This window comes from Arvicanthis niloticus, chromosome 23 (assembly GCF_011762505.2).
Source record: "Arvicanthis niloticus isolate mArvNil1 chromosome 23, mArvNil1.pat.X, whole genome shotgun sequence".
Classification (NCBI taxonomy): Eukaryota; Metazoa; Chordata; class Mammalia; order Rodentia; family Muridae; genus Arvicanthis; species Arvicanthis niloticus.
The window spans coordinates 43,951,512-43,979,315 of NC_133430.1; the positions used below are offsets into that span (position 1 = coordinate 43,951,512).

General features: G+C 43.5%; 2 protein-coding genes across 7 annotated transcripts in view; one reads left to right on the top strand and one right to left on the bottom strand.

Annotated features, from left to right (window-relative positions):
* Positions 1 to 27,804, top strand: part of L3hypdh (trans-L-3-hydroxyproline dehydratase) — a 642,804-nt gene that overhangs the window by 81,267 nt on the left and 533,733 nt on the right. The gene's annotated exons all lie outside the window — the stretch shown is intronic.
* The window catches only part of Daam1 (dishevelled associated activator of morphogenesis 1), a 162,949-nt gene continuing 149,274 nt past the window's right edge, over positions 14,130 to 27,804 (bottom strand). For 3 of the 6 annotated variants that reach the window (XM_076922039.1, XM_076922038.1, XM_076922035.1), the window contains 5 exons: positions 24,986 to 25,093; positions 23,239 to 23,299; positions 20,731 to 20,862; positions 17,443 to 17,613; positions 14,130 to 16,798 (listed from right to left, as the gene is read on the bottom strand). In XM_076922039.1, the coding sequence (XP_076778154.1) occupies positions 16,589 to 16,798; positions 17,443 to 17,613; positions 20,731 to 20,862; positions 23,239 to 23,299; positions 24,986 to 25,093 (682 nt within the window). In that variant the 3' untranslated portion in view covers positions 14,130 to 16,588. The remainder of the gene's footprint in view (positions 16,799 to 17,442; positions 17,614 to 20,730; positions 20,863 to 23,238; positions 23,300 to 24,985; positions 25,094 to 27,804) is intronic. The other 3 variants (XM_076922036.1, XM_076922037.1, XM_076922034.1) reach the window with 2 other exon arrangements.

The following is a 27,804-nucleotide window of genomic DNA, read 5'->3' on the forward strand; positions in this document are numbered from 1 at the left end:
CTCAGATAAACTGGTGCTGCTTAAGTCATTACAGATGTCTTGACTGAGCACAACAGAAATAGGACACCATGTCTCAGCCTTGCATCTTTGGTTAATACTTTTTTAAACTTTTCTTCAAGAATAATTATGTATATTTTGGACTTACCATTTTCTGCCAGTTGTTCATACGTTCTCCTCAGCATATCCACCTCACCATCGTTTCTCTACGTTTCCTTACAGCTGCTTAGTTCTTTCCTGACCTGCTCAGCATGCTCTTGATCACCTCTAATGCAGAATTTAAATTCACTGTTTGGTTCTTATGTACGTGTGTGTACACATTTGTGTACACATGTGTTATGTGTATCCACACATCTACATTTCTCACTCTGTGGGAATGATCAGCAGCAAAGACAATAGTAGTTCATGTTGCCATTTCCTATTAAAGCGCCTTAGATGGTCTTGAAGAACAGGCAGGCTCCGTAGCTGCAGCAAGGTAGGTCAACCTGGAAAGCTTCCTTACATTCCAAAAATTTAGGGCAGAAAGTGTAGTGGGACGGTATTCCAGGAACACAGGTGCAAGCTTGGCAGGAGGAGGGGCATGGAGGGCATCCTTACTAAATATGGGATGCTTGGGGTTTAAAAATTCTTAAATGATAAGTTATAAACCATTGCAAAAATGAGTAACAGGTAAATTGATGGAGAATGTGGGTGGGGGTTCTGATATAAATGAATCCTAGGACCTAGAGAAGGTGAAGTGTTGGAGCTGAACAATCATCAAAGCCTGGCTCAGATGAAGACCATCTGCCGATGCTACACTGATGGGGAGTTTCATGTGAGTGCAGAGCATTAATTAATTATAAAGAAAAACCAAAGAAACACATGGAGAGATGGCTCAGGGGCTAAGTGCCCTAGCTACTCTTCCAGAGGTCCTGAGTTCAATTCCCAGAAACCACGTGGTGGCTTATAACCATCTGTAATGAGATCTACTGCTCTCACCTGGTGTGCAGGGATCCATGCAGGCAGAACACTGTATACATAATAATAAAATAAATAAATAAATAAATAAATTTTTAAAAAAGAAAAGAACCCCCCCAAACTATATAGGGGTTTGATTAAATGACTGAATGGCCAAAATTACCCCACCACAAGGAATAAGTGAACCTCTGTGTGCCCCTGGTTAGGACATCCTGATGCTGAGAACTCAAAATCTCAATTTAATAATAATAATAATAAAAAAAAACCAGATAAACACAAAGCATGGAAAGTGGAACCAAGTACAGGAGGGACACTTTGTATTCTTTGGTTCATGACTTCTTCCGTCTTCCAAGACAACAGTCACCTGAGTCCACCCTCTGTTGTTATCTCTTGGACTCTTGTAATGGACTGTGTCAGACCTGCCTTGGGAACCTGAACAGTTAATTTTGCTACCTGAAGATCCTTAACTTAATCCCATCTGTGATGTCCCTCTGCAAGGGAAGGTAACTGTCACATGTTCCTCACAGTCAGACACAGATGGTTGACGGTGTGTGTGTCGGGGGCGGGATTATTCTCTGTACCAGAGAACTATGGCTCAAGATCACCAGCACCATAAAAGAGAGCAAAACCAAAGACCATAAGAGACGTAAGAACTATGACAACGGGATGCAGCATCTATTTTGGATCCTTTTCTGAGGGGAAGGAACAGGAGGAGCCCATCGCCCATCAGCTGACAACGTGAACACTGACGGTGTGCTCTGATGAAATATTGATGTGCATTTATGAAGTTGATAGACGTACTGTTATAAGCCCAGAGACCACCACACTGACACTCTCAAATCGGAAAAGAATGTCTTTATTGCCGGGAATGTTTCCAAATTATGTAGCCCTGAGCTTATAGCTCTTTGTTTTATTTGCACAAAACATCCTGGTTGTCACACTTCAGCTAGCAAAAGGCAGAACCACAGAAGCCAAAAAGCAAGGTCAGCACATTTGGGGACTTTCCCAGAACTATGGACTAGGTCTTTGGTGGATTAGGTCTTTGGTCCCACAGGCCTGCATGCTGGGTTTTAATGTCAGAATGGTACCTTTAACATGGCTTCAGTTGTGCTAAGGGCTGGGAACCTGTTACATTCCCTAGTGGTTCTATGAGCATGAATCAAATTGTGTACTCATCTTGGGGCAGGGGATTTTATCATACCCTCAAAATTGACACTTTAACAGGATTTACTCTTTGTTTTACATAGTTAAGTAGGCAGTTGAGCATATATGGTCCTACAGTGAGAACTAGGAGTGAAAGAGTTAATGGCCCAGAAATGTCTGTAAGTACAGTAGTTAACCAGGGGACCAGGGACAAAGAACTGATGCCAGTTGTCAGGTTTTTTTTTTTGTTTGTTTGTTTTTTGTTTTTTTTGCCTGTCTCTGTCTCTTTCTCTCTCTCAAGTTTTTTTTTTTTTTTTTTTTCCCAATTATGGCTAAACTTTCTTTAATTGCCCCTGACTTGTTGGCATAGAAGCAACACATGTTTTCCCAGTGTCACATAAAGACCTCCTTGTCTCATGAGGGGGTCCTGGCCTCTGAGATTCTGTGGGACAACCTCGGCTAAGAAGTCTATCTGCATTTGCAGTGGAAGTAGATTTTCCAGGTATCGTAGGGCTGTGTCTATTTGAGCACTAAGCTTTTTAAAGTTTTTATTCCCCACAATGAAGTCCATCTACAGCTGAGCCTGGGATGCCTGTCCAACACTAACAGGAATAAGAATGAGGACGGCTCACTGCACACGGAGAAGCCCAGAACTACATCTAGGGGAACCCTGTCTTTCACAAAAAAGTGGGGCTTCCTTCAGTGCACACAATTCAGATGATGCACACTTGGTTAAACCCTTAGTACAAACAAGGCAGGTAGTACCTGGGGCCTGCAAACACACCAGACCATGGTTTCTGGAATTAACCTATTTTGTATATCTACAGGAATCTGCCTAGAGGGAATTATCTAGGGATAGCTTGGTGACAATAAGCAGGTCCCCTTTCCTTGGAGGTCCCCCAGATACACCTTCAGTTGGTCCTATTTACAGTTGTCAGGATTAGAAGTGAAGCTTATTGTTTAGTTAATTTAATTTTAACCCTGACATAATATGGGGGCTTGTGGTCTAGGTATAGCCAGCAGCCTTTACTTATGTCTGCTTGAGAATGGTTAAGGAACTGATATACTCCTTTTAGCAGCCTGAACACAGAAGGGCTGGCTTCCCTTGCTTTCTGGATCTTTATCCCATGGTTAATAACAACTTCTGGGGAAAATAACAACTTCTGGTTGGGTTTCAGTGGATACCTTGGCTATGAGCTCCCAATTTTGGTCTTTCTTAATTTTCATACTCAGAGTCTTGGTTTATGGGGGTTATGGGTCTTTACCATGGGGAGACAAAGGAGACAAAACAGGACAATCATAGTCATAGGGTCTGGGTCAGTTTTACCTTTAGCAGGTTGGAGGACCTGGTGATGACGTATCTAATGTTGTCCTCCATAGCCTCCTTGTGTGGTGGACCCACAGAATGACACTGTTGACTTTCATCGCTACAGGAACAGTGAGGACCACAGGGTATAGGCCTTTTCATCTTGACTCCAGGTTCTGGGTCAGGATCGTTTTTTACTTTATGTGTAAGGCTGGAACTGTGGACAGGCTCAGACATGGGCCAGGGCGTGGTCTCCCAAATTCTCTGATGAATAGTCTTCTGGGCTTCTTGTAGGGCTTGTAAGGACTTGAGAAGAGAATAGTTAGTAATCCCCACCTTATGAACATCTCTTAGCTTAGGGAGGAGAGGGGGAGGCCTCTCAAACATCATTACAAATGGAGAGAAACCTTGCCAATATGGGATGCACCTGGCCCTTAGGCAACAGTAGGAGGTTGGCCCAATTTTCACTTGTCTCATGGACATATTTAAATTTTCCTTTAAGATCTTATTTATCCTTTCTGACTCTTCTGAGCTTTGTGCCTATAGGCACGATGTAGTGTTCAGTCAACATTTATGGCAGATTTTGGGAAACTTTGGTGGTGAAGGCCCAGCCATTGTCAGACCCCAGGGTGAGGGGCAATCAGTCTAAACCTAGAAGTCAATGCTCAGAGTAGTTTCTTGGTGAGCATTGAGACTGTCTCCATTTAGGTTGGATAGGTTTTCATTCATTCAGATTTCTGATACCAAAAAACTATGCTTACATTTTGGGGCACTTTCAAAACAATACCCTGAGGAAAACCTACCAGGATTGGTTCTACAGAGCACCAATTGTCATCCAATTACTAAAAACTGCTACTCCAGGACTGGCCAAATAGTACCCTCTGTGCTAGGAAGCCAAGAAAGGATTGCTAAACACAGTAACAGACTACAGGAAGCATTTGTCCTCATCCTTTGTCATTTCCCTTGATAACACTCTCCAGATCCCAATCCTAAAGCTGGACACTCAGGACTACCAACCTATGCAGGAACTCAAAATCAAAAAGTGAATAGAAACCACTCACCCTTTGGTTCTTAACTCCTACATCTTTCTGAATCTCCTGCCACCAGAAAAACAAGAATATGCAATTCTGGGGTTAAAGATGCTTTCTTTACCTCCCATTGGCACCTAGAAGCCAGTCTATTGTTGTTTTAGAATAGACTGATTGTGAAGGAAGTTTAACAGGCCAACTGACACGGACTAGGTTTCCACAAGTGTTCAAAACTTTCCCACACTCTTTGTGAGGCCTTGTGTGCTGCTCTCCTAACGTTTCAGCAGAGGTGTCTGGAGAATCCTGTTACAATATGTAGATGAACTCATAGCTTCAAAACCAGAGAATGCAAGTAAGAAGACCATTGAAGTCCTGCTAGAGAAACTACAGGTCTTAGGTACTGAGTCTCAGCCAGTAAAGTCCAACTATGTACACCCTGTGTCTCCTACTTGGGGGGCATAACTTGGAAGGAGTCAAACACTGTCTCAGAGCTGAATCTTGGCCATCCTAGGGATTCCCATGCCTAAAACAAAGAAACAAGTGCAGGAACTTCTGGGGACAGTTGGTTATTGTTACTTGTGGAGACTGTGTTCACAGAGCTAGTAGCTAAGACACTAGTACTGGTGGCACCCAGCCACTACAATTGACAAAGAGCTTTCAAGGACTTAAAGAAGGCCCTTATCTCGGCACCATTCCTAACCTTCCTGAAAATCTTCTACTTCTATATGAGTGAGTCCCAACGTATTGAAGGGAGTCTTTGCTTAGGCACTGGGACCCTGGAAGAGGCCAGAGGCCTACCCAAAAGACTTGATTGTGTTTATGCTAGCTTGCCAGTTTATTTGTGGGCAGTTACTGCTACAGCCATGCTAGTGAAGTAAGCTGGCAAGCTGACTTGGGCAAGGAACTGTTCCTAATCTATAGGAACACTCTATAGAGGCCCTCTGGAGGGCGACCACAGAGAGGTGGATGTCCAACACACTAACTCATTATCAAGTACTTCTCTTGGACAAAGTCCCATCTTTGATTCTGTAAAACTTCAATATAAACCCAGACTGCATACTACCAGAAAAGAACCTGACAGAGCCCCTCTATGACTTCCAGAAAGTGACTGGTGGAGTCCAATTCATCAGACCTAACCTAACAGATGTCTGGCTATGAGACAGGAGCTGTTTTGTCCAGATGGGAGCTGTTTTATTCAGAGTACAATCAGGTATGCTGGAGCCTGCAATTGTCACCTTGTATTGGACAATGTGGGCCTGTATCTCAGCCAAGGGACTTCAGCACAAAGTGCTGAGCTTCAGATCTTAACTGAAGTACTTTGTTGGGGGAAGGGCAAAGTCACTGTGTACACAGACCATGCATATGCAATTGCTGTAGTGCTTGTCTGTGGACCCTCTATCAGAAAAGCGGACTTCTCACCTTGACCAGAAAGGAAGTGAAAAACAAATAAACAAAAGCCTGGCCCTGCTAGAGATCATGTGATGGTCAAAAGAGGTACCTATAGTCCACTACAAAGAGCATCATAAAGGGAATTCCCAAACCGGGCGGTGGTGGCGCACGCCTTTAATCCCAGCACTTGAGAGGCAGAGACAGGTGGATTTCTGAGTTCGAGGCCAGCCTGGTCTACAGAGTGAGTTCCAGGACAGCCAGGGCTACACAGAGAAACCCTGTCTCGGAAAAAAAAAAAAATACAAATAAAGGGAATTCCCCCAGAGTCCCAAGGGAATAGAACATTGTGAGGTAAGACTACCACATAGACACTCTTAAAGCTGAAAAGAAAGTCTTTACTGTTGGCCAGCAGCTGTACAGGGAACTTGCTCAATCGTGCAGCCCTAAACCTTACAGGTCTTTGTCTTATATGTACAAAACTACATCCTGCTGATTACACTTCAGTTAGCAAGCATAGTTAGCAAGAAGCAGAACCATAGAGGCCAAAAAGCAAGGCCAGTACATTTAGAACATTACAGTTTCCTGGAACTATGGATTAGATCTTTGTTTCTATTTTGTCAGGTGTTAGGACCTACATGTAGGGGTCTAAGATCAGAATGGTGCCTCTAACATGGACAATATCAGTTGTGCTAAGGTCTAGGGGCCTTTTACAGTAAAGAATTTCCACTTTCAGAAAATATATATTCGAGTGCTCAGAAATGAAATTACATTCTATTTGTGAATGTATATTTCAAAAGGTCCAGGAAAATGATATATGTGTAGTTACAGACATAACATGTTAAAATGAAATAATAGCATATTAACAGCATGTGTCTAGGCAAATGGGGGGACCTTTATGTTGTTTCTACAACTTTTTGTGTCAGATTTTATCCAAATAAAAAGTTGTTTTAAAGAATCCTCATCTAGGGCTGGAGAGAAGGCTAGTAGTTGAGAGTACTTGCTCTTCTAAAGAACCTGAGTTCAGTTCCCAGTAGCCACATTTGGCCTCTCACAGTTTGTAGGAGCTCTGATACCCTCTCTCAGGCCCCCTCAGACACATGGCATACAGATACACAATACATACATACATACATACATATATATATATATATATATATATATATATATATATATATATATATATATCAAACCTTAAAAAATATTGCTGATCCAAACTGTCACTAAGTCCCCATAATGATAACGGGTGTTGAGTTTGGAGCATTCAGCTTGGAAGTCTGGATACTCCAAGCCCAGTTACAATGTGGGGCATCCAGTGAGGAGAACAGTGAATCTGTCCAGTGACTTCACTGGCCACTTTCTACGCTTCCACCGACTTTCTTCCCAGGTCACCGCAGTGACTTCCATGGGGAAGAATCAAGCTAATGATGAGATTGACTTAGTGATGGGATGCCTGTATGTGCTTTTCGTGAAGTCCAGGTGGGCCCCAAGGATCAATGTCACTACTGTGGTCTAATAACAGGAACCCTGCAGTAAGCCTCATCGCTGCTGAAAGGTCACATGCTCTCAGTAATCGCCCTTCCATCCTTCCCTTCACAAACACAGGGCAAGAAGCCAGGTTTCATAGCTGTGCCTGACAAACAGCACAACCAGAATGGTTTGTTTAGTTCCAGTTAGAACTTTGCCTGCTGTGACTTCCCAGGACCCAAGGGTTACAGGCCTCAGAGGTGGGGAGACAGCATCTTGCAGGAACTTTCAGAACTGCTCTTTCAGGCTTCCAGGATGGAAAGCAATGGTGCTTGAGGAACTGATATAGTTTCACTGCTCATGTCTGACAGTAACAGAGAAAATTCTAGAACTCAGCTCTTGGGTGCTGTGTGTTGTTGAGTCGTTGGTGCAAGGGAATGGACTAGGCCGATGGGAAGGAGGTGCAGCCTTTGGTGGCCTGTCCTTAGTAAGTATAGGTAGCTCCAGAGAGTAAGGGTCTCCTCGCCACCACCTAGGGAGGGAAAAGCCAATCAATGTCCTTTAGCACAGTGCTGGTGTGACTCCTCATGGGGGACGACTTGTACTCTAACCCCACCATAAAAATGTCAGGTCACAGAGCAGCTTGGCTTCAGGGTCAAACAGCTCACATTCAAGGCAGCAGTTAAAGATGGTTTTCCACAAAGGTCATACTGAGGCTTTCTGATGTAGAGTCACTAATGAAGCCAGGAAGGGAGGGGAGTGGGAGGGAAAGGAGAGAAAACAGGAGGGGAAAAAGGAGGCAGGAAGAAAGGGATAGAGGGAGGGAGGAAAGGACAAAGGAAAGGAGAGAAAGAAAGGGAAGAAGGGAAGGACTGAGGGGTTTTCTTGTAAGTCTTCTAATTTCAACTTGAAAAACCTACCTTAAACTGTAAATCTGAAAGATTTATACACTGAACTGCCCGAGGGTGTCCGGCATACCTGAGGCAGCCTTTTCTTCTTTTGGCTTCTAAACAGTTCAGCAATGGGATAATTGGGCCAAAGTCTTGAAGAATAGCTGTGTAAGTGTCAGCCGAGGAGGGCTGAGCAGCTACTGCGCTGGGCTTTATATTTTTAAACGTTTTATCTGTCTGTCTGTCTATCTACCCTATACCCCTGCTGCCAATACACACACACACACACACACACACACACACACACACACACACACACACGTGGTGGGGACACATGCTCAAGTGTCATGGCATGCTTGCATGGTCAGGAGGGCAGGGTTTAGGGGGTTGGGGTGCTGGGGGGGGGCAGGGGAGTCAGTTCTCTCCTTCCAACACATGGGTTCCAGAGATGGAAATCAAGCACCTTTACCTGCTGAGTAGTCCTATTGGTTTTGTGCTTTTGGATAAGCTAGGCAAATCAAGGGCTTAAAAATCACCCAATCAAGTTGCTGACTTGCTGTGGGTGGTTGGGTATACAAAGCTTGAACTTGACATGAATATTTCTTGGCCACACACACAGGGGACTTCTTACTTTTGGAAAGTCCACTTTCTGTTTTAGAGTACTTTCAGGCTAGCAGCAGAACAGAAAGTACCAGAGATCCCAGTGTACTCCCTGCCGCTCCTAAAGCATATCTTCCCCCACATCAGCAGCCCACCAGAGAAGGACCACTGAGTCTGCATTGACAAATTGCTACCTGCACTAAAAATTGGCATCCATGCTTGGGTTGCAGGTCCTTTATTGACGTGCATCTGCCTTTGCACTATTACATGCACATTGTCACATCTAAAGATCTTGGCTCTACCCTCCATTTGGTGACCATTGATTTTTTTAAAAAATTGCTTCCATTTTTTTTCGCAAACTCACATAAATGTCACCAGACAGTATATGACCATTTTATTGGTTTTTGTTGCTTAGCACTGTGTACCTGTGTTCCTTGATGTGTTTTTTTTTTTTTTTTTTTTTTTTTTTTTTTTTTTACAGCTTGATGGCTTCAAATACTTTTTTTGGCACTGGGTAATCTCTCATCATCACCTGCTCCTGTAACTATTCACTTACTGAAAGGCATCTTGGTGACTTGTGAGTTTTGGAAACTATTAATGAGGCTGTTCTAAGGATCTGTATGTAGGTTCTTGCATGGGCTTATACTCTCAGGCCATTTGGGCTTTATAGTAAAAACAATCTACAGTCTCATAAGAAATGCCCATCTGTTCTCCAAAGGATCCATGCCATTTGCATTTCCTCATCAGTGGATGAGAGTTCTGGTTGCTCTGTGTCCCAGCCAGCATTTGGTGTTGTCCCCTCTGGGTTTTGGCCACTCTAGGGTGTGGTGGTATCTCATCGCTTTGAATCTGCATTTTTTTTTCTCTTGATACCAGTGTGGGTCATTTTCTCATAGCTGGTTTTTCTGTGAGGTGTCCAGGGCTTTGGTTCACTTGTGGTTGCTGAGTTTTAAGGGGTTTCTTTACATCCTGGGTAACAGCCCTTTACCTGATGTCAGTTGAATAACTTTCTACTAGGCTATGGCACAGAGTTCCATTCTCTTGACTGTTTTTCACAGAGCAGAAGTTTTTCCTTCCTCCCTTCTTTTGGAGTTGCTGGGGCCTCAAACTCATGGCCTGGGGCATGCTAAGGGGGAGCTCTGCAGCTGAGCTGGCTGGATAGCTGGCCCAGAAAGTTTGGATTTTTGTTTCTTTCATAGATTATGTTTTTGCTGGTCATCAAAACTAAACTCAAGCCAGATTTTCTTTCCCTCCAGCTTTTCTTAGTTGTTTTGCATTTGGGTCTGTTGCTCACTTTTCTTTTCCTTTGGAGGAGGATGCACTGTGCTCTGTGCCTGGGGCATCTGTTGCATTGTGTAACCTTGGCTCCCTTTGTCAATCGGCAGCTGCCAATCTTAAGTGGCTTCTGTGTCTCTGCTTCCTACTCACCAATCTCTTCCAAGGTCCCAGCTTTGCTCTCCTTCAATACTGTGTTGGCTCTTAGGGGTTTCTGGTCTCTTCTAGGTGTGTCCAATCCCCTGGTGCCACATGAGGACTATGAATATGGCCCATCACAAAATAAACTCACTTAAAATATAACCATGTTTTCTTCTAACATGATTGTGCAATTTTTAAGCATGGGGTTTGTAAATGATGTGATATAAAAATGTCAAACACTGGACTTGCTGGACAGAGTAAATTATTGAATTTTGGTTGAAATTCTATCTATCGAATCTATCAATCAAGTTGGGAAGCCTGGGTATGCAAAGACTGAACTTTCTGCAAACGTGAAATATCTTACCCTTTGGTTTTCAGTTTCTTCTGCCAGTTTATTCCGTCGCCCCCCCCACCCCCCCAATCTCACGGATATTTTGTTAGATCTCTGTCTATAGACTGTGTTTCATTTTTGGAGGTACTTATATGAATGGGTTATACATTGCCTTTCAAACTCTACGTGTTTATACCTGGTACATTGGGAAATGAACTTTTGTGGATTATTAGCCTGGTGTCCTGTAGTCTGGCTCTCTTTTTAAAAGTACCCTCTTTCCTTCATAGTAGTCTTTTTGGAGACTCTGTCTAGCATCCTCTCCGGGAACCACCTCCAATTCTGGAATGGACAAGCCCAAGATGATCAGACTTGGAATATTTCTCTACCCTGGAGGCAGGGGTGAGGACATTAACTAAACGCTCCCTGTCACAAGGGGTTGTAGATTTCTGTGTCACAGAAAGGTCCAAATTTATGGGTATATAAACGAGCTGGGTAAGTGGCACTGGAAAGAAGTGTTATTAATCTACTTCCTTCAGCCTCCTAGAGCAGCCACACAGGGAGGTAGAGAACAAATTAACATAAGCATTGAGTGTGACTGTCCTCTGAGCAAAGCCACCACCATCTTGGGGAGCTCACTGAACACACTTGCAAAAGGACCATCCCAGCTAGACTTGTTGACTATTAGGCTGTTCTCAACTTCTGGGTCTCCAGTAGGGGTTGCATATCAGAGATCCCGCATAACAGATATCTACCTCACAGTTCATAACAGTAGTAAAACTGCAGTTATAAAGTAGCAACAAAATAAGTTGACGGCTGGGGAGTCACCACATGAGAAAGTGTATTAAAGGATTACAGCATTGGGAAGGTAAAACATACTGGTTTATACCCTCTCATGGAGGTTAGGAGGGCCACTCTCACCTGGGTATCCAGCTGCGCCCTACCCCCTATTGTATCGCAACTCAGCCTTAATTCACATGGCAAGGTTGGTAGGGCAGTATTATTGGCTGAAGGAGACTAGAGAGTAGGAAAAGAGTTTCATCTCATCAATGGGGAAAAGTCACTCCTCACTGTATGTGTACCCTATACACTCATTGAGTCTCCAGAGTGAACTTGAACAAAATGGTGCCTCTGCTTATCCTTTGGAATTTAGAAGTGGTAGGTGTTGGCTGTGGGTCTCTGAGGAGAAGGGGTAGATGTTCCTTATGGCATCCCCTCTGAGAAGGAATTTTAACACCACCAAGTAACATGAACAAACCCATCTCTACTTAGGAACTGTTTATTTTCCCTGAATCAAACCCTGAACCTATCAAAGTTTGATAAAAATACAGATTTCATTTGCTCAGCAGGTTGAGACAGGACAACTGATCTCAACCACTGAGCAATCTCTCAAGCCTCAGTGTACATATCATTATTGTTTCTTTTCTTGTGAATGGTTTTTTTTTTTTTTTTTTTTTTTTTTTTTTTTTTTTTTTTTTTTTTTTTTTTTTTTTTTACAGTTTAGATACCGAGAGGTAGAATTACTGGTTCCTCTGCAATAAGTGCTCTTAACCACCAAGCTCTTTATCCAGTCCCTCAAAATCTTAAACTTAAGGCTGGCATGAGCTTTGAAGAAAACTTTGACATAGAGAGGCCTTCTCAGAAAAAGAAAAAAAAGAAAAAGAAAAAGAAAAAGAAACCTTTGTCTGTGCTCATATTGTTTGTTTGTTACCACGGAAACACAGTTGAGTTAAAAAAAAAAAAAACCCTGATAAACAAAAATGCCAGGGAAGAGTTCAAAGGGTAGGTAGGGCATTTTTCTTCACTGTCCAGATAATTTCAAAACATTTATTTTATGTGTATGAGCATTTTCCTTGCAAGTCCCTGTCTGTGTATCACATGTGTACAAGGTACCTAAGAGGTCAGGGAGAGGTGTTCTATCCCCTGGAACTGGAGTTACAGATGGTTGTGAGCCACCATATGGGTGCTAGGAATTGAACCAAGATCTTCTGCAAGAGCAATGAGTGCTTGCAACCACTGAGCAATCTCTCAAGCCCCAGTATACATATCATTATTGTTTCTTTTCTTGTGAATGTATTTTTTTTTATATAGTTTATATACCCAGAGGTAGAATTACTGGTTCCTCTGCAATAAGTGCTCTTAACCAGCAAGCTATTTTATCTAGTCCCCTCAAAAAGATTTTAAGCTTAAGCAAAGTTCATATTATTGGGAGGGACCATACAGATATAGAGATGTAACACAATATAAATACAATGTAATAAGCAGATCTCAGTAATCAGAACCTATACATGATCCAGGTCCATTACCCCAAATACCACAAAGCTGGCATCTACTCAACTACCCACCAAGAAGCTGCCCAGCCTCCAGCGTTTCCTGTAGTCTCCACCTGATGGAAATATCTGAAAGTTTTCCCTTCCAGCATCTGGCCTTTGGAATGATTATGACCAAACCCATGTGCCCAAACTGGCTTGGAGAGATGGCTCCTCCCTTGAAAGTACAGAGACTGGAATGAAGATTCCCAGAATCCATGGAAAAACAGGGCAGGTATTGTGGCGATCTACAACTCCAGCACTCAGGAAGTAGAAATAAAATTCCCCTAAATAAACTAGTAAGTTAGGCTAGCCAGAATCAGCAAGCTGGAATTGGCGAGCTCTGGGTTTGGTGACAGCCTCAATATGGTAGGAATTGATTAATATCCCAAGTCAACTTCAGGACTCCATATGCATGCCCATATAAGTGTAAACAAAGGTGTTCACACAACATTGAACATACACACCCTCACATGATATCCAATTTACTGCATATAAATAAATCCACATCAGGCTGCAGAAAAAGGGCAAAGTTCTAGATGGGTCACATGATGTGCCTCTGCTAGAAGTGATGGTCTTCCCAGCTACTGCTATGGTTGGGTGAGTGAAGACTGAACTGACTATAATGATCTGAAGTCTTCACATCTTGTTATGTCTCCAACCATGTATCAAGGGCAAGCTCTGTGTGGTTCTGTATGTAGCTCCACACTCACTTACAGATAGGAGGCACCGGTGTACTTGCTTTGCAGGATGGGCGGTCTGACCTGCAGATGTCTCTTTGTCTGAACTCCAGCAGTGGAGAGCAGTTTTAGGTACTGAGCAGTTACCCTGTAACTTAATGGCAAACAAAGCTGGTGGCAGTAATCAGAACACTGAGTCCAAATATCAGGAAGGTCAGAGTATGGTGGGCTTGATGGATGTTTTCAGCTTGACTTCAAACTGGATCAAGGTGAAAGGAGCCTACGGGATGTCTTCCTCCATGCAGGTGGCATCCCTCATACTGATGCACATCAGGGATGTTTCACCACGACACAGGTGTTGATGCTGGAGTTGGAAGCTCCACCACACCTAACTCAGCAGCCACATGTGCCACATAAACCAAGTACAGAAAAAGTTAGCAGTGTAGTCTAAACATATGAAACGCAGCTGCACCAGGGACCTTTAGCTCCAGGGTAAGCACATTTAAAAATACATACACAGTTCTGATTCATGGATTGATTTGCTACATTTAAATTCAATGGTAGAGTGCACAAGAAGTTTAACCTTGCCACTTTAATAATACATAGAAAACACATCTGTACACCCAGTGAAGTCATCTTTATTGCATATTGCTATTTAAAAAATGTACAGTCTCATAGCACACACGACATCTTTATTTTTCTTAGTTCTATAACAACAGTCTTGCACCTAAAGACTAAGTGGTTCCAGCTACTGAGCTAAGAAGATACGAGACAATTAAGTTTAAAAATTATAATGCTTTTCTTTTTTTGGCATTATTTAAAAAAAATTTTTAAAATACATACTCAAGAGAGAAAAGTAGCTACTTACACCAGCACCAGTCTAAAAGTCGATTTTTGTTTGTTTGTAACAATGGCACATGAAGTTACCTGCACACAGTCCTTAGGAAAATAAACCAAAAGCTGGGAATGGCAAAGGTGGCCTACCAGAAGGGCTACAAGGAAGTGAGGATGATTTTAGGAGGGGCAAGGGGACATGCGACACAGACTTGCTCTCTGTTGTGAGTCTCTCTCCACAGTTCCAAAACTGAGCTGGACCAAACTTTTCCTGCTAGCAATAGAAAAGAATATACAAAGAGGCACTTTAGATCAGGAACAGTGAAATCCATCACTCCACCCCGCTCCTCCTCCTCTCCAGGCTGGCCCGGGCCTCGTCTCTATCAGCACCACAGCCAGGATGCTTGCAGACTGTGCTTAGCTCGGGGCTGGGAGAGTCAGCTCTGCTTTGTACCTGTGACTGTCTTAGATAAGAGCCATCTGCTTCCACATAATAGGTAGAGAAAGGTCGCTAAGTTTGTGATGAAGAAAAACAAAAAGAGAAAAGCCACAGGTCTGGACAGCTCTTGGAGCAGTGTTTTTATAGCTTTTACACAGCACAGGTCCCTTGCCATCTGCACTGAACATTACAGTTTATACAGATTATTTCTTAAATAGTATGGTTCCTGTGTACTGTGCACACTGGTATTCTACCGTCCCCGGAAACCCCGTTGAGGATGTGAACTCCTTGGTGGGTAGGGACTCTGTCTTGCTTACCACTATAGCTCTACTATGCCTGGTACATAGTAAGTGCTTAATAAATATTTGATACTTGACTACAAAACTCAATTTAGTGAGTAAATAATATTGTAGTGCAATAGGAAAAACTACTCTCTCCACAGGAAACCCAACCACAAAAGGATAGATGGAAAACAAAGAGAAAACGCTAGTCCCTCCCCACACCCGACTACAAATAAATAAAGCAAAAGAAAACCATAGTAACAGTCCTCTTTACATACCATATAATTTAAGGACACTAGGAGTTGGCAGCTCAGTGGTAAGCGTCCATATTTTATTCTCTACTGCTCATTTTTTTAAAAAAAATCATTTCTCCCTGAGAGCTTTATTTTTTTGGACTGAAATTGTACAGGTAGCGTCACTGACACACAGTTTAAAATGACAACACGTAACAGAGATCACTTCAAATATTCTTTGAGATAAATAGATCTGAGCATCCCTGTAGATACTGTTGACGGTTCGTGTCCATATGAGAGTCCTTTATCCAAGGACATGCAGCGTGGCCTATACAGAAGACAGAAGACACCCCAAGGCACCCCTATGCCTTTAAGAAGAGTCTTCAGGGAGTTCTTCCACTAAGTCTCGAGTGGGGAATTTCATTTGTCAGGTCTACAGATCTGTATTGTTAGGTCAATGAGAAGGCTCTGGCAATTCTGGCTCTTAACCAGGATCTAGGCGGCATCACTTGGAAAGTGTGTTTTCAAAGTAACAAAACCAATAAAAGAAGTCATCAAGAGCACTTGGCAGAAAAATTGATGAAATTAGGGGGGAAATGGTGTTCAAGTTTTAAATATATAAGCGAAGTGTGATTAACATTCTACATGATATGAATGTGTGCAAGATGTTCTCAACAGACGTTTGTACCCCAGACAAGAGTGTACCCCAACAGCAGCAGCGGAACCTTGGAGCTGTTCCGCTAAGTCAGTCAGTGCTGGGGGGCGGGCGGGCGGGCGGGCGGGCCTAGCCCACAACCGCTGAGCTCGCCCCGGTCGGCTTCCCAACTCCATTTCTACAGTGAAAATCGGCTCACTACACCAACCTCGGGAACCAAAAATACTTCACAAGACAAGCCTTTTTTTTTTTAAGCTTCCTTTTTTTCTTCCCCACCCCCCACCCCCTTAAAGGAATGTCTGTTATCTGTTTCAGGAGAGAGTATTGTGCTTTTGAACAGGCATGGTGTTCAGGGAAAAAAAATGAACCCCACTCAATATGAATGCATACACAAAGAGTTTCTGGGCGCACATATTAACATGAACTTTTTAAGCATACACATAGGTCCCCGGACAACACTTAAGACTTCTATGTACATTTTCACATATATACACATACATTTACACACACACATTCACACCTTCACTCACAGATGAGAGAAGAAATTGCCATTGTTTTGGATCGCAAGGCAGTGTCATGGAAAGTTCTAGTCACTCCAAAGGGCTGCTACGGCGCTTTCTAGGAAAGGATGCAAGGAAACTAAAAATTAAGCTTTGTGATTGGTCGCTCCCGGCTGCTGTCCGTCACCTGGTTGGAAATGCGTTTCCGGTTCCGTTTGAGTTTTGAAAGGTCTTTGTCGAACACCTCTCCTGAGCGCAACGCTGAGACCAGGTCGTCAAACTCTCCGCTCTCTTCACTGCTCTCCTTGGCCTTTCTCATCTTCCGCTCCCTCTCCCGCTGCTCTTTGAGCTGTGCATAGAAAAAGTCCTCTTAGGGTTAGAGTGTACTTTGTTTTCAGCATAGAGGGAAGACTTCTGGGTCACGGGAGGGAATAAATCTTTTATGTGAAGCCATGTTCAGCTTCACACATATGGCTGCTAACCTAACCTGTATGTGTGACATGAGGGCTGACTGCCAAAGCAGTGGGCAGTGAAAAAACAACACTTACCAACTTCTAGGTAAGCTCCACTACAGTCCTTTTTTTTTTTTTTTTTTTTTTTTGCATTTGAGGCAGTAAATTGATCATTTATGGCAATTACAAAGGATGCTAATGTCCTTTTGCAAATTTATGATCATTTCTTGAAGGTAATATCTAAGGAGATAAATGTGCAGGATGCGGCTCGACCTTTTCAGCCTTTGGAAAGAAGCTGCCAAACTGCTCAAGGGAACCGTGGAGTGGCTCGGAGCGACCTGCAGCCCTCTAGAACACAGGGTTTTCCCCTCCTTGCCAGTGCTATGGGAACACAGGGCCTGGGTCTGGGTCACAGCTGGATGCTGGAGCACACGTATGTCAGTCTGTCACGTGGAACACAAAGGGGAAAGACCCACTGCACCCTGAGCTTGGGCTGTGGCCGCAGGCCTGCCAGGAGGGCTACTGACAGAGCACCTCTCACCTGGGCTTCCAGCCGAGCCCGCCGCTCCTCTTCCTCCTTCCTTTTCCTCATGTTCTCATTTTCCTGTTTCGCTTCTGCCACGGCCTGAAGAAACTGATCAAAGATCCCAAAGAACTCATCTGGCTGGATTTTGCCAGCCTCTTCCCCAAAGTGCTTCACTGCTCTAGTGAACTGGAGAAAAAGATTTAAAAGAGAAATTCAGTGTTCCAAGAGAACCGAGCCCATAGTCAAACCGAATTCTCCAGAGAAGGCGGAGAGCGCAGTTCCAGCTGACCGGCTTTGGCCAGCCCATCATTTACCTCCAGCTGCTGCAAGCACCTACTTGTTTCCAGAGCCAGACACGGACACTCCCTGATTCGGAAGCCACGATTCCTGCCCGCTTCATTTTACTGAACACTTATGATCTCATACAACTTTGTGTTAACTAAACAATAGTAAACAGGAAGGCAAAATATTGTGGAGCAGGAAACCCAAGACAGAGACGAACAGCAAAGCACTGCAGGGGCTGGAAATCTGGTGCTTTAAGTTTTCCTTTGAAGCAGTTTAATTCCACTTATTGGGGCCACATGGGGAACATGGAAAAACAAATGGGGCTCGAAGACTTAGCTGCTTTCTCCTACCTATAAATAATGTTAATACTGTCTTTAGTGCCCCCCCCCAAGCTCTAATTAGGAAATGACAACTGACTGTGGACTCATTATTATCATCTGGAGCCTGTGGCTGACAGTACTTTAGCCAATCCTACCACTCAGAAATATTTTTAATGTCTCTTTTTCAAAGTGGACAAATACAAAGTTAGGGATAATTTTAAAAATTTAAAAAACTATATACCAATAAAACAGTACGTGCAGTTTCTCTTTAAATCTCTTAACTATTTTTGGTTCTCTGAGGCCTTTCTTTTCTAACTTAGAGAGCTGGCTTTCCTAAGGAGTCTCAGCTTACCAGGACAACCCAAGGGTGACGCCATTACTGTTAGCACCCTGTTCCCAGGGTAAGGCCCCAATGCTGCTGGCCCTGCATGGCCCAGCTCAGAGATCAGGCTCCAGACTTCACAGAATTCTCTTTCTTTCACTAGTCAACTACTTTCTGATCCGACCTTCTATTTTCTTCAGATTCAGACCACAGTAAGTTTGTATGTCATCTTCAAGTCCATGGTTTCTAATTGACTTGATTTTTCTTGTGTTACCTGCATTACTTACGTTATTAAGGCTTCTGGGATTATAGTAATATTATACATGCTAAAGAATGTTTACTGTGTTTTTATATATAACAAATTTGACTAAGACATGTATATTTTAGATATTTTATAATTACATTTTAACTTTAGTTATTATGTGTGCATACATGTAAATGTTCGGGTGCATTTGTGCAGTGGAGGTCAAAGGTCAACTTTTAGAGTCACTTCTCTCCTCCTGGTGGGTACCAGGATGGAACTTAGGTCATCAGGTTTGCATGAAAAGTGGTTTTACCCACTGAGACATCTCACTGGCTCTCAGATTTTAAACCCTTTTTTTTTTTTTTTCTCCCAACTATTTTCTCTTAATGTAGAGCTGTTCTCAATGTTTTACTTATTTGGAAATATTCTATTATAAAACAGAACTCTTTAGGGAAAAACATAACATTCTTCACACACCACATTAGAGTAATCTAGCTTGATTCATGGTTTTCTAAGCTGATCTCTAAAAGTTCTGGTATGAACAAAGCAGCAATAAACAGTCTGCAGCTGGGCTTCTCAAATATTCAAGTTCGTGCACTTTAAACCAACATGGATGATCTCGGAATTCTAGTGATGATGAAGTCATATATATTTTAGTTTTAGAAATCTGAAGGAACCTCAAGCCAGATTAATGTTCCCACACACAAAACCACAGAGTTTTTTGCATGTGTGTTAAAAAAAAAAAAAAAAGAAAAAGATAACCCTATGATTCTGTGTTTCAGCCCTGTGATGAAGTGGGCAGGGGTTCCTTCTTTTACACACACAACAATGGATAAGAATCTCATGGTGGTGGTTTGGACCACACCTTATGGATATTATTTTTCTTGATCTCACTGTGGTATGTCGGAGTTGGATTGCTAATAGCGGCTCTGTGGGACATGCTGTCTCCTTGTTTCTTGGTATGGCTGGAAGGTAGTATTGAATGAAATTAGCTGATGTTTGTGAACATACCCTGTGAACTTGAGCTGTCATCTATAGCAAATAACTCAACCTGACCACTGAAAACGATGCCTAGTAGTCAGGTTTGAAGGAGAGGCTTAAGCAAAAGGATTATGGTGAAAGATCGTACTGGTTACTGTCAACTTGATACAAAGCTAGACATGTCTGGGGAGAGTGGAACATCAGCTGAGGAACTTCTACAACAGAGAGGCCCGTGGGCAAGTCTGTGTAGCATCTTCTTGATTAATTTGATGTTGGAGAGCTCAGCCCACCTTTGGGCAGGCGGTCCTGGATTGAATGAAGAAGCAGGCTGAGCAAGCCATGGGGAACAAGCCTGCAAGCAGCACTCCTCCATGCTGCAATTCCAGCCTTGAGTCTTACCCGACTTCCCTCATGATGGACTGCGATTGGGGCATGGAAGCCAAATAAATCCCTTCCTCTCAAAGCTGCTGTTGGTCATTTCATTTAGCACAGCAACAAAAATCAAACTTAGAGATGAACTGTGTAGAATTCTGTGGTGGGAAATAAACCTAATATCATCTATGAATAGTGAGAAGCTCCCCAAGGGAAGATATAACAAGAGAGCATGCTTAGAAGTGTTGGTTATTAGCCCAAAAAAGCCTTTCTCATACAAGAAAACAAATCTTAAATGGAAAGTATCACAACAAAATGTCTTACTAAAATAATGTTCCTTTGTAAGGATGCTGTGAAGTGAGATGCATCACTGTTGATACGATCTGCATATTGGCCTTGGTCCCCTTGAGATAAACATCCTACACAGATATATGTGGCCTTGGTCACACCTGCTCCTAGCTCTCTTCACTAAATCTGCTTCCAGAGATGAACATGTCAATCCATGGCAACCAAGGCAAAGGTGCAACCATTCCAACCTGCAAGGTCTTGCTAACCAAAAAGCAGCACAGGCCAGTTAGATACCAAGGGCTACCCTCTAGATGAAAATACAACTGTTCCACAGAACAACCGGATCTGGAAGACATTATCTGCTTCTGCATTTCCTGACCATGGTGTTCAAATACTACTCTTGCTTCTTCCCAAATGGGCTGCTGTCCTTTAGCACCACACAAAAGCTCAGGGCAGAAGGACCACACGAGCAAGTGCACAGGGAAATGTACCAGCTCTTTAGCTTCTGCTAGAAGCTCTTCAACATCAGAGAAGCTGAAGGTAGCCAGGGTGATGAACTGGCTGACAACAGACACGAACTTGTCTCCAGGCTGTGGGGGCTGAGACTTCTGGTACTCCAGCTCCTGAAACACAGAAAGCGGGTGGTGATGGTGAGGTTTCACTTGTGCACACCTTTTCTCTCATTCCACAAGACTCAAGTTGAAGAGATCGGAGAGCAAGCTCATCATCTGAAAGCTCTCAGATCAGTTCACTAACCTACCCTTCCTCTCCATACCAAGGACACACCCATGTGTGTAGACATATCTGAAAACAGCGACTTAATTTTCTGAGATTTTAACCAAGGTGATTTCTCACTCTGGCTTTAGAAGCAAATAAATACTTGGTTAAAATAAACAGAACCCAAACAGTAGGATTCAAAGTATTTATGAGGCTGAGCCTGCTGGCCGATGATCTGGTTCAGAATTTCGGTGTCTTGATTTTTCTTCTTCATTTTGTTTGGTTTTTCTGTTTTTGTTCTCTCCTTCATCATCTACTAATTCTATTTATTTTCTAAACCATGGTATCTAGGTCAGCAGAACTGCAGCTGTAGCTCTTGGTGACAGGTTCATCCCCCTTCTTGCTTCCTGTCCACACCAATAATGGGTCTTGGTGAATAGGCAGGTAGGAGAATGAATCTTTTGTTCATTTCCCGTGTTCTCCACTACCATGGTGATGACCACACAGAGGACTGAAGTAAAATTTCAGTCATGAAGTCCAGCCATTTCAAAACACATTCTTAACAGCTACAGTTCCCCAGCACTGTTGTCCCACTGCAGACACATGGAGCTTAGAGGACTTTAATTCTTTGCTCAAAAAGTCAGGGAGTTGATCAGTGACGGGAGCAGAATTTGAGCTCAGGCTGCCTGCCCCAGTCCTAGCAATATCTGTGCAGCAGACTGGCTGAGGGGCATGGGACTTTCCTGCACCTGCTTTGGCAGAGACACTGTTCAGAAGGAGAACTCACAGGCTATGGGTTCTGACCCAGTCTACTGATGCTGTTCTTAATGGCAGACTAAATGAAATGGCAGAAGCAGAGACTCAAACTATGGAGCCATCTCTGACTGAAGATATCATCACAGTTTTAGTACCTTGGTATAAATGTGTATACACACACACACACACACACACACACACATACACACACACACATACACACACACACATACACACACACATACACACACACACACACACACACACACACACACACACACACGGGGGGGTGTGTTGTGCTGGTGTAGGGTTGGTGAACTATCTTAGAGGATGTCATTATCCAACCCATCACTGTATCCAGATTTATCTCTGACACTTCACACAGCATCACTGACTGGACAAAGCACAATTAAGAGACACATGGACACAATTAGGACACTAGACCTTCTAAAAATCCACGGAGAAATGTCTGGGTGTTCATAATACAATTCCTTTATTTCCCTCTCTCCCTCAGTCCCCAACTCCTCAAAAACATGCACCTGAATCTTAGTGGAAAAAATTAAAATTTTATTAGTACTATGTTTTCAAGGAGTTCAACAGTGTCTAGGATATAGTTTTGTGATTAAAACAAGAGAAAGGAGGGTATCTTGGCATTTGGCAATAAATTACCTGCAAGGTATTTAAGGGAAGGGCAAATTTCAGACTGCTTCTGAATCAGTAACCTCACCCAGTACAGACATACCTGACTGGGCAGGGATGAGGGGTGGTTCTCATCTCGTTCCCTGGCAGCCCCATCCATGTAGATACTCCTATGGTGGCGTCCCAGTGTGGCTGTGCTACATTCTTCTGACTCCTCCCTATCTTCTCCACATTCCTGTAGTTCCCTTTTATCTTCTGTACCTAGGCAGCCCTGCTCCTATGTACCTTTCCACACCATCCTGCTTCTAAGCCATAACAGGAGTCCAGGACGTGTTAGTCAATCACACACGTCCAGGCTAGCCTCAATCCAGCCCTTTCATCAAGTCCTCTTTGATCACCACGCTTATCTAGACAGGGTCCTGCTGAGGGAACTGGCTGCTCTCATTATTGCAGCATTGGAAAGCAAGGACTCTGGGTCACTATGACCTTGTTCCTTGGATACAATATGCTGTGCTCAAGTGTGTGTTTGGTGAAGCTTCCCCAGAGGACCAGTTCAGAAGTAGAGAGGTTCCCATCAGCCTGTGGAGCATCACATCAAACAGTCAAAGAACATGGAAATGGAAGATGGCCTCACCTGGTCCACTTATTCTGAGGCCTACCTCCAGGGTTGAATTGGTGGCCCTCCTCACCCACTTCCAGCTCCCACTGCAGGGAGCCACTCAGCACATTTGGCTGCATGAAACTGAGTTTCTACACTGGGTATAGCTGGTGCCTGCTTTTTTCTGGTCACTCGTACAGAATCGTATTTCTCCTGGGCAGAGCACATGCCAAGGGCGAGCTTGTACTCGAGGCCTGCACAACAGTGAGGTAGTGAAGCAGGTACTCACCATCTCTACAGCTTTCAGGCCACTCCTCAGGGTGCTGATCTCTTTGTCCAGCTCAGTCATGCTGTCAGAGAGAGCAACATCTTAGCAGTCAGCAAGCAGCTTACAGGACTAATAAATGAGCTGTGGCTTGAGGTAGTTGATGCTTGGAGGCAGGCATGTGGTGAGCTTATAAACTATACTTCCAGGGACAGTGAGACGGCTCAGTGGGCAAAAGTGCCTGCTGCCAAGCTCGACAACCCCAGTTTATTCCTAAGGACCCACATGGTAGGAGAAAACAGTTATTTCGGCTTCTAAAGGCTGTCGTGGAGCATGCATGTGTACACACATACACACACGTGTACACACATACACGTGTACACACACTCATACACTAAATAAAATGATAAAATGGAAACATTTCTTTCATTCTCAGATCTCACAAAAGCTACAGCATTTATAAAAACCATGTAACTTATGTGTATAATTTTAATTCTGTACATTTTTTGTTTTCCTCTGCCATCAGGTATGTTTTATAGTTTAAAAATAGCAGAAGAAAAATGTTTCCCATGTGTGCAGAAATATTTTACGTTTGAATCACAGAACGCCTCTGCTTCAGCAGGCTGCTGTGTGTAGAAACGAGCCGTTGCCACATGTGGCTGTCTGAGAAGCTAGCTTGCCCTGCAGCTCAGTCTGGACCCTGCAGCTCACTAAGACTGCAGCCGTGTGAACAACAGCACTTAGCCTCAGTCAGCAGGCATTTCTGAGAGCTGTCCTGGTTACTCTTCACTTTCCTGACTTCTTTGTTTTTAGTGGAGAAAGATTCCTGGGCTTCTCCTATGCTTTCTATTTCACGGCTTTTAAACACTAAAGATTAAAGCTCAATTCTCACAACCTCCACCATATTAAAGAGCTCAACAATAGTTCCTGCACTTCACTAGAGTAATTTCTTGTGTTACCTACTCTATTTCTTACACCAATATCTAGAGAGAGAGAGAGAGAGAGAGAGAGAGAGAGAGAGAGAGAGAGAGAGAGAGAGAGAGAATAAGCCCATTCATTTTAGGTTGTAAATTCGCAGCAAAAGGCACAGCTTAAATATATGTCTATCACAAGGAGGTGTGGAAGGAGGAGAGCGTGAAAGGTGAAAGCTGCCTACTTCCATCTCTGAAACACACAAGACTTGTGGGGAAGTTTGGCAACTTCCCATTTTATTTTTAGTTTCTTGATTTGCATATGGACTGCTTCCCATTAATGGGCTGCTTGGTTCCAAGGAGTGTATGTATCTGCGAAAATGACTGGTGGCTCCCTCACACGGAGGCCTTCTGTTTGCTTCACCTGTGTCAGGGTTACCTGTGTTCAGTAGAGCTGCTCTTCAGACACATTTGTGACACCTCCCCATGGCCTCCTGTGTAGGCAGGTGCTCTACCACTAGGCAGCATCCCCAGCCTAAAGTTTACTTTTTGTGGAGACAGTCTCACTAGGTTGTCCAGGCCAGCCTTGACCTCACTTTGTAGCCCAGGCAGGAATTGAACTTGCAGTCTTGCCTCTGTTTTCTGAGTCTGAGAAGCCAAAAGGCCTAGCTGATGCTTATACTCTGAAAATCAGGTTTTACACAATGGGGCGGTGAGTATTCCAAAGGACCTAGAACAAATATACATTCTCTAGCGTGTTTGGCTGTGATTCAGACCCCTTTGTACATGTGCACTCGAGTGCGGTGCCAGCAAAGTGCCTGCTGCTGTGCGGCCTGGCTGAGGGCCAACCTGGTACTTACTTCACTTTTGCTGCTTGAGGAATATCCCGCAGCTCTTCACTTAGATTGAGGACCTTGGGGTACTTATTCTCCACAATAGTTATTAGATAGTGCAAAAGGGTAATGTTCCTAAGATGAAAGAAAAGGAGAACACGCAACGTGATTAATATGCTTCATCTACTCATGGGGCAAGACCCAGCATAAGAATTGGTAACGTGGCGTAAGAACAGTTGGTGAACCCATTAAGAAGAGCAGCTGTTTGGAAGCCTAAAAGTATTCTGGACGTCTAGAACAACTTGCTGTTGTGGTTGTCGGTGATACTCACTTAAGGTTTCAGGCAAAGGGTGGTCTGGTGAAAAGTCCCCATTTCAGAGCTGGTGCGGGAAGTGACTGTGACTGTGCCATTACATATATAATGTCCCTGCAGCTGTGAAATCACTTCTAACTTTAGCAGGTCTTCAGCTCTTAACTGCATGACCCTTAGTAGTTATACCAGCTGTTGGTGCCATTTTCCTGTCTGGTGATGACAGGATTGAACCTCAGCTGACCTGGACGGGAAGGGTCTGTCTGATAATGCTATCAGGCAAAGCTGTATTAGTCTGGTCCCGTTGTCACCAATTCTAGTGCACATCATAGTCACCTGGACTCCAGATGCCTGGGCCAACACCAGAGATTCATTTAACTGGGATGAGGTGGGGCCACGAATGGGTATTTGTTAAAATTCTCTGGTTAGTCTACCTTAGATAAAGAACTACTCCTCTATCAATGTTGTCATAGTTAGAGCGTACAAGTACATTTTTAGTAATGTTTTCATAATTTAGGCAGTTTGCTAATTTACAAGGCTAAGCCATTATGCCCCAGCCCACCTATACCAAAGTGAATCAGAGTTGCCTAACGATTTTTTCCCATAACCATGTAAAGCATTCCCGGTATTCTGTGGCTTTCCCCAGACAATACAATACTGTTCCCATGCCAAGGGCTCAAACAGATTTTTTTCTTTTGTTTCTATCAGTAATTAGGAAACAATTTCCACTAAAGCAGAACAGTGGCCAGTATTTCTGGCCTCTCAGACTTCTGTGAGCTCACGCTATCTTATTATTGAACTATCACTGCTTATAGTACGTACCTCTCTGCCGGCCTCTCCTCTAAGGGCTGAAGGTAGGAACAAAACACCAGGAACAATCACAGTAAGGCTTTTTCATTATTTTAGGGAGGGGTTTTGTTTGTTTGTTTGTTTTTAATCTAGAGAAATTCCCACTAACTTAATTGCACTGTATATGTTTTTAAAAATTAAACCCAGGCCAGGTTTCCACATTTCGTTGCTGGCCAAATAATACCTCATTTGCCCAGAATGTCTTGAAGAGTAAACAACCGAACAGCCACACATCTAGTTAGTCCTGGTGGCTACTAAAACGGCCCCTTTGTGCTGACTGCACGGTCACCTGTACAGTTGACTCAAGTTCACTGGTCAACTGCTCCACTAGGCACTGGGGCATTATACCTGCTGATGCTACATCTGGGAACTACCTTCATTCAGAAGCAGACAGAAGAGAAAAAAAGGTTGGAAATAATTTTTATTTATTCTTTTGAGAAAACTTGTTCATATAAATTCTATAGTCACTTTAAGAACCAGACACCATGCAAGTACCAAATTATCAGAAGGTGGGGGAATGGGTGGAAACTGACTTTATATGTGTTTGGGTGATACATGCATTATGAGAAGTTGGAAGAGATGGTGTCCTTTCAAAGACAGCTGCTCTTTATATGCAAGTAAGAGGCTGCAAGTCCCTGTAACAGCCTGCAAATGAGACCCACCTGTGGGCAAAGAACAGCACTGTGGACTGACCTGCAGACCAAGAGTTAAATCTTCCCCCAGGCTGGGGGTGGGGGGCGGGTGGAACAGCAAAACGAATCACTTGGCGTTGCCTTGGTTTTCTTATCTGAGAACATGGGGTAAGTAACTTGGCCCAGCCACTGACAAGCTATTGTGACAATCAAACGTGAAAGTGCTCCAAAAAGCACTGGGGCTCCCGTTAGGGAAAGGACGGCGGGTTTTATATAACACAACAGCACTCTGTCTCCATGATGCAAAAATAACAGCTTAACACATGGCTTACTTCTTTTATCGCAGACTGAGGGCTGCTATACACCATGGGCCGCTATGCACTATGCTTCACTAACCCTATAGGAAACATAGGGTAAGAAGTCTCATTAGTGAGGAGTAATTGGGGCGAACAGTCTGTCATGCTAAAAGGATTTGGTTCTGAGAAGCTTTACCTTAGCAAGGATTGTGCAAGTTCTTTTGAAGCCAGTGAGAACCTTAGAGAAACAAAGCTCTTGGGTCAACGAGAGTTAACGTGCGTGATGACCCTACCTGCTCAGGACACAGGGAGCCGGCATCTTAGCGCTCTAACCGGACTGTTTACCTCAACTGTGGTGCTGTGCACATCCTAGGACACATCTTAATGAGCCTTGGCATGTGCAGCTGAAGGCAACTACATTCATGAGGCTGGTACACCAGCCTGGGACTGGGACATTCCTGGGAGGTCTGGTTTCTTCTTTCTCTGAACCACAGTTGTCTGTGGAGGGGCAGAGACTAGAGAGGTCATGAGACATCCAGAGCTGGGGGGCTGGGACTTGTTTTTGGCTGTATAGAGGTCCATCGGTGGCTTCTCTATAATATGGTACACTATATATACTTAAAAGTTTAAAATTTTTAATTTATTTATTTACTTAAATTTTGTGTGTATGTGTGAGCACACATGTGAAATGGCATGTATATTTCAGTCAGAGGACAACTCGTGGGAGTGAGGCTCTCAGTCTTGGGGAAATCACCCTTA